Here is a 13,864-nt window from a genome sequence, read left to right on the forward strand (position 1 = left end):
AGTGTAATGGTGGACACTGGACATCATACTCAGTCCATACAGGTGGCAATGCTGATACTATAATGTAATTAAATCATCTGGAGTATAGCCATGGGGATGTGCAGAAACAAATACCTGTTATGATTCGCCACACACACACACACATCTAAACCAAATTGTATGTACCCATGGTAACCTTATATTGTGCATCATTTGCTTTAGTTTCAAGGTTTAATTTCACATGTACAAGTAAAGTAAAATGCCTTTCTTGAAAGCTCTAAACCCAACAATGCAGTAATCAATGTAATACTAAAAATAACATAAGGTAGAACAAAAACACGAAAGCAATAAAAACAACACGAGAAAGTAAGTAAGCACACTACTGTGTATGTGTATCTATATATATATATATATACAGTGCCTTGCGAAAGTATTCGGCCCCCTTGAACTTTGCGACCTTTTGCCACATTTCAGGCTTCAAACATAAAGATATAAAACTGTATTTTTTTGTGAAGAATCAACAAGTGGGACACAATCATGAAGTGGAACGACATTTATTGGATATTTCAAACTTTTTTAACAAATCAAAAACTGAAAAATTGGGCGTGCAAAATTATTCAGCCCCCTTAAGTTAATACTTTGTAGCGCCACCTTTTGCTGCGATTACAGCTGTAAGTCGCTTGGGGTATGTCTCTATCAGTTTTTCACATCGAGAGACTGACATTTTTTCCCATTCCTCCTTGCAAAACAGCTCGAGCTCAGTGAGGTTGGATGGAGAGCATTTGTGAACAGCAGTTTTCAGTTCTTTCCACAGATTCTCGATTGGATTCAGGTCTGGACTTTGACTTGGCCATTCTAACACCTGGATATGTTTATTTTTGAACCATTCCATTGTAGATTTTGCTTTATGTTTTGGATCATTGTCTTGTTGGAAGACAAATCTCCGTCCCAGTCTCAGGTCTTTTGCAGACTCCATCAGGTTTTCTTCCAGAATGGTCCTGTATTTGGTTCCATCCATCTTCCCATCAATTTTAACCATCTTCCCTGTCCCTGCTGAAGAAAAGCAGGCCCAAACCATGATGCTGCCACCACCATGTTTGACAGTGGGTATGGTGTGTTCAGGGTGATGAGCTGTGTTGCTTTTACGCCAAACATAACGTTTTGCATTGTTGCCAAAAAGTTCAATTTTGGTTTCATCTGACCAGAGCACCTTCTTCCACATGTTTGGTGTGTCTCCCAGGTGGCTTGTGGCAAACTTTAAACGACACTTTTTATGGACATCTTTAAGAAATGGCTTTCTTCTTGCCACTCTTCCATAAAGGCCAGATTTGTGCAATATACGACTGATTGTTGTCCTACGGACAGAGTCTCCCACCTCAGCTGTAGATCTCTGCAGTTCATCCAGAGTGATCATGGGCCTCTTGGCTGCATCTCTGATCAGTCTTCTCCTTGTATGAGCTGAAAGTTTAGAGGGACGGCCAGGTCTTGGTAGATTTGCAGTGGTCTGATACTCCTTCCATTTCAATATTATCGCTTGCACAGTGCTCCTTGGGATGTTTAAAGCTTGGGAAATCTTTTTGTATCCAAATCCGGCTTTAAACTTCTTCACAACAGTATCTCGGACCTGCCTGGTGTGTTCCTTGTTCTTCATGATGCTCTCTGCGCTTTTAACAGACCTCTGAGACTATCACAGTGCAGGTGCATTTATACGGAGACTTGATTACACACAGGTGGATTGTATTTATCATCATTAGTCATTTAGGTCAACATTGGATCATTCAGAGATCCTCACTGAAGTTCTGGAGAGAGTTTGCTGCACTGAAAGTAAAGGGGCTGAATAATTTTGCACGCCCAATTTTTCAGTTTTTGATTTGTTAAAAAAGTTTGAAATATCCAATAAATGTCGTTCCACTTCATGATTGTGTCCCACTTGTTGTTGATTCTTCACAAAAAAATACAGTTTTATATCTTTATGTTTGAAGCCTGAAATGTGGCGAAAGGTTGCAAAGTTCAAGGGGGCCGAATACTTTCGCAAGGCACTGTATATAGGGTCAGTATGTTCCAGTACCATATTTACAATGTGCAGGGATACTCAAGTGATAGAGCTATGTATTGGTGTAAGGTATTAGGATATATGATAAACAGAGTAGCAGCAGAGTATGTGATCAAGTCAAATCCAATCAAATTTTATTGGTCACATACACATGTTTAGCAGAAGTAATTGCGGGTGTAGCGAAATGCTTGTGTTTCTAGCTCCAACAGTTCAGTAATATCTAACAAGTAATATCTAACAATTTCACAACAATACACACACATTTAAAGTAAAGGAATGGAATTAAGAATATATAAATATTTGGACGAGGCATAGACTAGAATAGAATACAGTAAATACATATAAGATGAGTAATGCAAAATATGTAAACATTATTAAAGTGACTATTATTCCAATTATTGAAGTGGCCAAGGATTTCAAGTCTATGTATATAGGGAAGCAGCCTATAAGGTGCTAGTGATAGCTATTTAACCATCTGTTGGCCTTATATGTGAGTGAGTGTACGTGGTGTATATAGAGTCTGTATAAATGTATATGCGTATTATGTGTGTGTGAGCAAATGATGAAGTGAGTGTTTGTGCGTGTGTGTTGGGAGTGTCAGTGTGCGTGAGTGCCTTAATGGACATCCTGCCATGTTCGCATTTTGAATTGCAGCTCACAACCTTTGTCTCCCGTTGTTCCACAGACAGTGAGGGAGAGGAGGAAGACCCAGGAGCACACTGTGGACGAGGAGCCTTCACCCCTCAGCAAATGCAGTCAAGTCGACCTAGACACGGTGAGAGAAAAATAAAGGGAGAGAGAGAATCAGAAAGAAAACTGGAAGAAGAAAAGAGTAAGAAAGTTCTAGAGCAGTGTTTCCTTTTTAGGTTACTGTACCACCAATTGAATTTAGCTCTGGCCGGAGTACCCCTGAAGTACCCCCTCGTGCATTTTACCAATAGGCCTATGGTCTCATGAGTCCTCTCAACTACCCCTGGTTAAGAACCACTGATCTAGAGGATGCCCGCAGGGTCCTCTGGACTTCCCTCTTTGATCAGGCTGAACATCAAAACCTAACCACTGCAGGCTTTCAGCCAGGCAGGAAGTGACAGGTGATATCAGGGGTTGGTTATGGGGTTCAACTACAGTCAGAGTAGAGTTGAGCTCAGATCCCAGAGCCGTACTGGGTCGTCATTGGCCCAACACTGTGAAGCTATGTCTCCACCCTCGAAGCATCGTTACCCATCGCTCCACAAAAGCAGCGGCCCTTGCAGAGTAAGGGGAACAACTACTTCAAGGTCTCAGAGCAAGTGACGTCACCGATTGAAACGCTATTAGCGCGCACCCAGCTAACTAGCTAGCCATTTCACATCGGTTACACAGGCAGTGTAGCAGGCAGCCAGGGTTGTGCAACATCAATGTGTCTGGTCCAAGGCCCTTGAGTTCAACGCTCTTGCTGCTCTGACTGTGGCCTGTAAGCTACAGTACACTGCTGCATTGACACATCGTAAATTCACTCTGGCTATCTACTCTGATTTCAGAGCACTCATCTGAATAACTGATGAATTTCCGAATGCTCAACACCCGTGGAATATGTCCGGTGTCAGTTAAACAAATATTAATTCAATTGTTGCCAGCAGCAAAGTAATACTAGTCACAAAATGCTCTGGATAACATGAAAACAGCCTAACCAGCTCTGCTAGGGTGAGAAAAATGGTCAGAGTGAGGTGTTCTCTCATGTATGTCTGGAAGTTGCTAGCAAGATAGAAAACTTTAGCCAGTTAGCTTGGGTGCTTGACTGCCGTTGTGAGGTCAGAACGCTTGGATCAACCCTACTCCTTGGCCAGAGAGTCCAGTGTGGGCTCTGAACCCCACGAGAGCGAAACGCTCTAAATTTACGAATGCCCAGAGCACACTCTGAGCACTCTCTGGCACTCCAAAGTGAATTTACGAACGCACACATAGAGTGAGAGAGTTGGGAAAGATGGAGACGTGACCACGCACAGTCATTCACCCGGCTTTGCTAAAAATTGTGTGCCCACACATTTTCACAGCGAATTATTGAAGACCGTGGGGGAGCTGCTTCGGGGCATTCATAATCATAGCTTATGACCGTTTGTAGTAGATATGAAGATATGTGGAAGGTTTATCTGTGTTCAGTATAGATAGACAGGGTACGGTATGCAGGGAGAGATTCCTTTGTTCTCACTAACAGAACAGGTATTTCTCAGGCCTTAGGAATGTTTTTGATTAGCTAGTGAATAGCAGCGAGTCACCTTTACTTTGCAACAGGGGCGGCCAAGGCCAGCTGTGTGTGTTTGTCATTGTGATGCGTTGAGCGATGGCATGATGCTTGCCATTGCTTGTTACATACCTAGTGCAGCGTCTCTTCTCTTGGCTCATTCAGCCCTACATACTTACACAGTGGAGGAATCTGTGGCCTGAATACCATGACACCTTTGTCACTCATTGTTATATTATTGACCTGCTTGTTTGCTTTTCAACACATACCTGACTGAAACCCCATTCCTCACTTTTAACCTCCTACCCCAAGACAATCGATGTCCTCAATGAATGGTTTGTTTACATTTTTGTTTCTCTAAATTGATCCAAACTTGTCTACTATACTGCCCTACCAAGCAAAAAGGAAGTAACTGCTCATTTGTAACTGGTTATTTTTGCTACATTAAATACATGCTTAATCATGTGGACAAGTATCCTGCCTCGTATTGTGTTTTGGAGAAAGTGGGGTTCATGTTAGCAGTAACTGCATAAAGTAAATAAAAGTAATTTTTCTCAGTTCCACACTATGAGCAGTTACTGCCTTTTTGCTTGGTAGGGCAGTATAGTAAATATATATTTCATGCAGTCTATATAAACCTGACCCACCCTATAATTTATTACAGTGCAGAGGAGACCATGACTCTAAGAACAAGCCCATCTCAGTCTGCCTGGTCTCTATCCAAGGTCACGTTAACGGTTAAAGGAGACGTTTAGTAAAGGGTATGGACAGATATATGATCTGCAGATCCTTCACAGAGATTGGATCACGCGATTATCAGGGAGTTGCACAACACCTCTACTTCCTGGGTCTGAAGTGTGGTGTGGTGGAGACTTTCCCGTGGACATCTGTCTCAGTCTCTCTACCGCCACCTGCTGGACAGAACACCATCAGTCAGGAGGGCCAAGCCAAAGTGATCTCACTGTCACATAAAGTTATGACTGAAATAAGTTATCGAGTCCAATTTCCATTGGATTTCGATTCTCCATGAAAAAGATGCAATTTGACAATTCAAGCTTTTAGGCAGAAGTGGTGCTAATGGGGTTCTAAAACATTAGAATCACCTTGTATTGTATGATGCTGTATGAATGTATTGTACTGTTGTGTTGTGTGCTGTAAGCCTTAAGCTACTGTACTGTGTTGTAAGTTGAGCCGTGGCTCCCCTGCTATTCCTGCAGGACCTGGTGGACTGGCGGAAGCCCCTGGCCTGGCAGGTGGGCCACCTTGGAGAGAAATATGACACCTGGGTGCACCAGCCTGTGGACCGGCCCATTCGCCTGTTCGGGAACGAGTTTTTAGAGGCCAGCACTAAAACGTCCTGGTAAGAGAGAAGAACGTACACTTCGGGACGGTTTTCCAGAAACAGATTAAGCCTAGTCCTGAACTAAAAGGCTATTTCAATGGAGACTCTATTAAACATACTTTTAGTCCCAGACTTGGCTTAATCTCTGTCCGATAAATCGGCCCATACAGTGTAGAAATGCACTTATCCCAGAAAGATAAGCTTGGGTTTAAATAAGTCATTTGATTGTCTGCATGTAGGTACATGGTCCCTGCTGTGTGGATGCCACTGGTCTTCTATCTCAGCTGGTACTGCTACACCACCTTGGCACTGGAGACAACCAGACTGTTTGCCAGCACAGGTAACAGACCCAATCATATCTCTGTCTCTCTCTCTCTCTCTCTCGCCAGCCAGCCAATACATGCTTTTCCCCATGTACAGTCTAGTAGATATCTATATCCTGTATCTGTCCCACCACCTCCATCTCCAGACTACTCCGTCTTGGTGCACAAGTACAGCTTTCCCCTCATCTTCATAATGGGCATGGTCATGTGGACCTTCATCGAATATTGCATTCATCGCTTCGTCTTCCACATGCGCCCGCCCGCCCACAACTATTACCTCATCACCATTCACTTCCTGCTGCACGGACAGCATCATAAGGTGAGATACGGACATACACAGAAGAGTGAATGATACTCTGGAACTAAATGTTAATGTCTTTTTTTTTAAACGGATAAGTACCTACATGTGTTTAATACCTCTTTGGTTTATGATTAATTTGGAATTCAGAAACTTGGGAAACTGCAGGAGGATATCATTTTTGTTCCAAATCTAGGCCAAGCCATATGCATAACTGATAAAACCAACTTTTTCAGTAACAAGTCAATGTCTATCTGCTCCTGAACTAACACCATGTTTAATCCTGCTGTTTCCTCCCTTCAGTCACCCTACGATGGCTCCCGCCTGGTCTTTCCTCCTGGCCTGGCCTCAGTGGTAGTAGGCAGCTTCTACCTGCTGCTAACCAAGGCCTTCCCCGAGACCCTGGGGGTGTCCCTGTTTGTGGGGGGGCTGTTTGGGTACGTGGTGTACGACATGACCCACTACTACCTTCACTACGGCTCCCCTCAGAGAAACACCTACCTGTACAGCCTCAAGGCATACCACGTCAAGCACCACTTTGAGCACCAAAGAGCAGGTAAGGAGGACCAGAATAGTCTCTTTGCATCACCATACTTCTGTTGGCATAGTAACTTCTAATGAAGAGAATGAGGGACATAGAATGTGAAGTATATGACCTCAGACTCTTCATACGTCTCTGCAGTTCAGCGTATGGTTCTTATATCTATTATACCTTATGACTCGGTCCGCTCACTGATGACATGCATTGGTTTCCCCCTGCAGGGTTTGGAATCAGCACCACATTGTGGGACCATCCGTTCAACACTGTAATCCCCGAACAAACCTTTTAGAAGACCCAACTGAATCTACTCTCCAGAGAGGGGCGACCTTCCCCCCATCCCTCTTACACCTGACAACTTAACCCTTCAATAACCCCCACCCTGAGACTCCAGCATGTCCCTCTAAACTACTACAAACCAGTCTGTCTGTCTGGCTCACTGCTTCACTGCTACAGTGCTACTCTCGTCTCCGAACAAAACAAAACACACTTCTCCATAATGTTCCACCTGCTAGTCAAAGCAGGAAGGTATCTTTTCAGAACTGGAGGGGGTGCAGGGTCCGGGATGGGGAACATGTTTATATTTCTTTATTGTTTGTTCATTTTGCTTATAATGGACAAAAGGATACAATTAAGATTGTATATGACTATGATGCTGTAAGGATGAACTTACATGCAGTCCCAGGTTCTAACGGTCAACATCCCACCAGAGACAGTAGAGAGAGTGATTTGAAAGTGAGAGAAGGAGTGTGCATGTGGAAAGAGAGGAGAATGAGTGATGTATAGGAGGGTGAAAAGTGAAAGAGATTACACTTGTCCTTATAGAAGCTGTCCAAGTTTATACATTTACATATACCTTTAAGAAAACTCAGGAAAGCCCCTTCTCTACCCCTGGAGTGTTGATGCTGCAGAATGCCCTCCTCTATTCTAAAGGTCAAGCGTTACTAATGCTCTTCCCACAGAAAAAAAGCTTTTGACAGCATGTGCTCACCAAATCCAAAGATGGTTCATCTGTAGTGTCTTGCCTTCACTGGGACATTTCCATAAAATATTCTGTGGGAAGGTATGAAGGGAGCTGATTTACTCGTTCACTATGTTCATATTAATGTATATTTCAACATAATGTCTATTTGTATTCATTAATGGTATGACTAAATATATAGAAATATGTGTGCAAACAAAGAGATACTGTATCTTTCCCATTCCATCTCTCTCATATACACTGGTTTGTTGTTGACATGTCAAATGAAGCTTCAGAATGAGTTGATGTTTTACTAGGTGGAGAGAGAGATGGAGTCGGATGTATACATCCTGATTTTTGTGTGGGTGGATGTATTGAAGGATGGCTGGATACGTGGTGTTATGGATACAGAGACAGAACGCTGAGGGCATGAGACCGGTCTATCAGGTCTCCTGCTGTAGGGAGCAGCACGTGGCTAATGTGATAAGGTAAAGGATGGGGCCCAATTTATATTAGGACCTCACTATAGGTGCCCGTTCTCCTCCCTGCATGTAGGGTGATGACCTAGCGTCAGACTAAAGTGTAGGAGACCCTTGGTTCAGTTACAGGTTGATCCTCAGCTGTTCTGACGAATTGTTTTCAATCCTAATGTTTCTATCTTCTGCATTCCATGAGTTTTTGTTCATTCCCTTCTTGATTTTCTTTACAGTTTTAATTAACCCTTAGGTGAAGTCACTACAGATGAGCCCAAATACTCCTACTGTTCCTCAGGAGACCATGGAAACAGACAGGGGACTGGGGCCTGACGAAGCCCATGTGGTCTCAGACAGTGATTTGAACCATTAGTTAGGTCATGTTAGTGATAGTATATTGCTACAGTAAGGAAGGCTTCCGGGGGCCACAGTCTCCTATCACCTCCAAGGGCCTTGATTGGGGGGATTTATAAGACGAGAGTAATTCTTCATTGCAAAATTGTGTGTAATCCAGCATGTACTTAACTGTATAAAAATTGCAGTGGGGGTGGGAGTTATCTGTTTGGAACTCAGGTCAGGGTCAGAGGTCGGGGTTGGGTTGGGTTGTGTTCACACTGTATTCAGACAGAGAGCGGTCAGCAGAGCATCAGTAAGATATCCAGATTAGCATCAAGGACTCACATTACAGTACTGAGATGATGCATGTTCAAACCAATATTTGTACTCATGCTTATGATGACTTGTAATGATGAACTTTTTACATGACTTGATAAAGAACCAGCAATTGTTGCGATGTCGATAATGATAATAGTGCTGAAAATAAGGATGATGTTGATAATGATAATAATGATGATGTTGATGCCCCCTCTTCCCTGCCCTCCCCTCAAGCTTCTGGTTGGGTTAAAGTAATAATACATATATATATATTTATAAACAACTTGTAAACTTTAATACTGTCAAGTGGAAATATCTCTGCTAAATTATGCATTTAAATAATTTTCCAAATCTGTTTACCACAATACATATTTTAACTTTGTCTATGCAAATGCAGATATATCTGTAAATAAATGCCTGTATATTTCTGATGATCAATTGTTTTTGAGCCAGCCCATTTTTGTCTTCTAAACCTACTATTATATTACACTGCTCAAAAAAATAAAGGGAACACTTAAACAACACAATGTAACTCCAAGTCAATCACACTTCTGTGAAATCAAACTGTCCACTTAGGAAGCAACACTGATTGACAATAAATGTCACATGCTGTTGTGCAAATGGAATAGACAACAGGTGGAAATTATAGGCAATTAGCAAGACACCCTCAATAAAGGAGTGGTTCTGCAGGTGGTGACCACAGACCACTTCTCAGTTCCTATGCTTCCTGGCTGATGTTTTGGTCACTTTTGAATGCTGGCGGTGCTTTCAGTCTAGTGGTAGCATGAGACGGAGTCTACAACCCACACAAGTGGATCAGGTAGTGCAGCTCACCCAGGATGGCACATCAATGCGAGCTGTGGCAAGAAGGTTTGCTGTGTCTGTCAGCGTAGTGTCCAGAGCATGGAGGCGCTACCAGGAGACAGGCCAGTACATCAGGAGATGTGGAGGAGGCCGTAGGAGGGCAACAACCCAGCAGCAAGACCGCTACCTCCGCCTTTGTGCAAGGAGGAGCAGGAGGAGCACTGCCAGAGCCCTGCAAAATGACATCCAGCAGGCCACAAATGTGCATGTTTCTGCTCAAACGGTCAGAAATACACTCCATGAGGGTGGTATGAGGGCCCGACGTCCACAGGTGGGGGTTGTGCTTACAGCCCAACACCATGCAGGACGTTTGGCATTTCCTAGAGAACACCAAGATTGGAAAATTCGCCACTGGTGCCCTGTGCTCTTCACAGATGAAAGCAGGTTCACACTGAGCACATGTGACAGACGTGACAGTCTGGAGACGCCGTGGAGAACGTTCTGCTGCCTGCAACATCCTCCAGCATGACCGGTTTGGCGGTGGGTCAGTCATGGTGTGGGGTGGCATTTTTTGGGGGGGCCGCACAGCCCTCCATGAGGTAGCCTGACTGCCATTAGGTACCGAGATGAGATCTTCAGACCCCTTGTGAGACCATATGCTGGTGCGGTTGGCCCTGGGTTCCTCCTAATGCAAGACAATGCTAGCCCTCATGTGGCTGCAGTGTGTCAGCAGTTCCTGCAAGAGGAAGGCATTGATGCTATGGACTGGCCTGCCCGTTCCCCACACCTGAATCTAATTGAGCACATCTGGGACGTCATGTCTCGCTCCATCCACCAACGCCACGTTGCACCACAGACTGTCCAGGAGTTGGCGGATGCTTTAGTCCAGGTCTTAGAGGAGATCCCTCAGGAGACCATCCGCCACCTCATCAGGAGCATGACCAGGCGTTGTAGGGAGGTCATACAGGCACGTGGAGGCCACACACACTACTGAGCTTCATTTGGACTTGTTTTAAGGACATTACATCAAAGTTGGATCAGCCTGTAGTGTGGTTTTCCACTTTAATTTTGAGTGTGACTCCAAATCCAGACCTCCATGGGTTGATAAATTTGATTTCCATTGATCATTTTTGTGTGATTTTGTTATCAGAAAAAAGTATTTAATAAGAATATTTCATTCGTTCAGATCTAGGATGTGTTATTTTAGTGTTCCCTTTATTCTTTTGAGCAGTGTATATTCTTTGCCTTTAGTAATGGCTGGTAATGAAGGATTGATGTCATACAGCATACTGTACATTTCCTCTAGGATCTGCTGAGACACTGGTCTCAGAAAAGAGGACCCTTCACTCATAAACAACAGAGAACTAAGGTATGCCATCATCTGGCACATTGCCGCGCCATAAGCAAGAAAGCAAGCTAGTAGTGGTATAATCCATCAAGGAGTATATTTATTTAGTATAATTCAGAAGGAGCTTTGTCACAAACTCCACTAACTCCAGAACATTTATGCATTTATATTGAATAATTTCTTTAAGTAAAATATATATCTTTATAGTCATTAAAAATGTATAGCTGTGCAGTATGTATGCCGCCTGCTGATTAGTTCATTAGTGTGGCAGCTGTGGTCTGTGAGTCTGTGCGAGCTCTGTGGTAAGGTTCTGCACGGGACTGATATCTCCATTCCTCTTCCGCCAGCTCCTGCAGCTTTTCCCACTGCACCCGCTCACTCCCAAAGTTTTTTTAGTCCCACTCTCACCTGCTACCACAAGAACTGGTTCCGAACCCGACCGCAGTCGTACAAATGTTGTTTTAGGCGTAGGCTATGTGATGCAGCTCGCTTGGCAGCCATGGTCCACCCAAATTTTGGGCCATATAGGCAATATAACAATTTGCTAAAATAACATAAGTTAAATGAACAGAGACTCTCACATGGCAGGGTTATACCTATCAGCTAAACATAGTTTTAAAGCACATTAGGCCAGAAAAGAGCTAATGGAATGGCATCAAACCCCTGGAATCCATGTGTTTGCTGAACGGTGCTTTCGGAAAGTATTCAGACCCCTTGACTTTTCAACATTTTTGTTACGTTACAGCCTTCTAAAATTGATTAAATAATTCAGCTGCAATCTACACACAATATCCTATAAGGACAAAGTAAAAACAGGTTTTTAGAAATGTTTGCAAATGTATTACAAATAAAATACAGATATCTTATTTACATAAGTATTCAGACCTTTTGCTATGAGACTCGAAATTGAGCTCAGGTGCATCATTTTTCCATTGATCATCCTTGAGATGTTTCTACAACTTGATTGGAGTCCACCTGTGGTAAATTAATTAATTGGACATTATTTGGAAAGGCACACACCTGTCTATATAAGGTCCCACAGTTGACAGTGCATGTCAGAGCAAAAACCAAGCCATGAGGTCGAAGGAATTATCCGTAGAGCTCTGAGACAGGATTGTGTCGAGGCACAGATCGAGGGAAGGGTACCAAAACATTTCTGCAGCATTGAGGGTCCCCAAGAACACAGTGGCCTCCATCATTCTTAAATGGAAGAAGTTTGGAACCACCAAGACTCTTCCTAGAGCTGAGCAATCGGGGGAGAAGAACCTTGGTCAGGGAGGTGACCAAGAGCCCGATGGTCACTCTGACAGAGCTCTAGAGTTCCTCTGTAGAGATGGGAGAACCTTCCAGAAGGACAACCATCTCTGCAGCACTACACCAATCAGGCCTTTATGGTAGAGAGACCAGACGGAAGCCACTCTTCAGTAAAAAGCACATGACAACCCGCTTGCAGTTTGCCATAAGGCACCTAAAGACTTTCAGACCATGAGAAGGAAGATTCTATGATCTGATGAAATCAAGATTCAACTCTTTGGCCTGAATGCCAAGACCTGAAAATAGCTGTGCAGCGACACTCCCCACCCAACCTGACAGAGCTTGAGAGGATCTGTAGAGAAGAATGGGAGAAACTCCCCAAATACAGTTGTGCCAAGCTTGTAGCTCATACCCAAGAAGACTCGAGGCTGTAATTGCTGCCAAAGGTGCTTCAACAAAGTACTGAGTAAAGGGTCTGAATACCTATGTAAATGTCATGTGAAAATAAAAGCCTGTTTTTGCTTTGTCATTATGGGGTATTGTATGCAGATTGAGGGAAAAAACTATTTTGTCAATTTCATAATAAGACTAACCTAACAATGTGGAAAAAATCAAGGGGTCTGAATATTTTCCGAAGGCAATGAATGCTGAGCAAAAATATAAATGCAACATGCAACAATTTCACTGAGGTACATTTCATATAAGGAAATCAGTCCATTTAAATAAATTCATTACGCCCCAATCTATGGAGTTCACATGCCTGGGAGGCCATAGGCCCACCCGCTGGGGAGCCAGGCCCAGCCAATCAGAAACAGTTTTTCCCCACAAAAGGGATTTATTACAGACATAAATACTCTTCAGCTGTCCGGGTGGCTGGTCTCAGACAATCCCACAGGTGATGAAGCCGGATGTGGGGGTCCTGGGCTGGCGTTGTTACACATGGTCTGCGGTTGTGAGGCCGGTTGGACGTACTGCCAAATTCTCTAAAATGACGTTGGAGGTGGCTTATGGTAGAGAAATGAACATTACATTCTCTGAGAACAGCTCTGGTGGACATTCCTGCAGTCAGCATGTCAATTGCATGCTCCCTCAAAACTTGAGATTGTGTGAGAGAACTATGTTGTGTGAGAGAACTGCACATTTTAGAGTGGCCCTTATTGTCTCCAGCACAAGATGCACCTGTGTAATGATCATCCTGTTTAATCAGTCAGCTGGATCGGTTATTTTAGCAATTGAGAAATGCTCACTAACAGGGATTAAATCAAATCAAATGCTATTTGTCACGCAAGTACAACAGATGTAGACCTCAGAGTGAAATACTTACTTACAAGCCCTTACCCAACAATGCGGTTTTAAGAAAAATAAGTGTTAAGAAAGTATTTAATAAAATAAACTGAATTAAAAAATAAATAAAATAAAGAAGAAAAATATAAAATATAATTAAAATAATTAAGTAGTAACAATAAAATAACAGTAGCAAACTGTTGTGGTGGTATGCAAATTGGAGTGGGTCTAAGGTTTCAGGGATAATGGTGTTGTTGTGAGCCATGACCATCCTGTCAAAGAACTTCATGGCTACAGATGTGAGTGCTACAGGTCGGTAGTCATTTAGGCAG

General features: G+C 43.2%; 1 protein-coding gene across 1 annotated transcript in view; it reads left to right on the top strand.

Annotated features, from left to right (window-relative positions):
• fa2h (fatty acid 2-hydroxylase) overlaps window positions 1-9,280 on the top strand; it is a 33,006-nt gene extending 23,726 nt beyond the window's left edge. The window contains exons 2-7 of the mRNA XM_021568646.3: window positions 2,718-2,807; window positions 5,471-5,613; window positions 5,835-5,935; window positions 6,065-6,237; window positions 6,520-6,772; window positions 6,979-9,280. Coding sequence (XP_021424321.1) covers window positions 2,718-2,807; window positions 5,471-5,613; window positions 5,835-5,935; window positions 6,065-6,237; window positions 6,520-6,772; window positions 6,979-7,046 — 828 coding nt within the window. The 3' untranslated portion in view covers window positions 7,047-9,280. The remainder of the gene's footprint in view (window positions 1-2,717; window positions 2,808-5,470; window positions 5,614-5,834; window positions 5,936-6,064; window positions 6,238-6,519; window positions 6,773-6,978) is intronic.
• The last annotated feature ends 4,584 nt before the right edge of the window (window positions 9,281-13,864 follow it).

Source organism: Oncorhynchus mykiss, chromosome 2, assembly GCF_057628025.1.
Source record: "Oncorhynchus mykiss isolate SJ-2025 chromosome 2, ASM5762802v1, whole genome shotgun sequence".
NCBI lineage: Eukaryota > Metazoa > Chordata > Actinopteri > Salmoniformes > Salmonidae > Oncorhynchus > Oncorhynchus mykiss.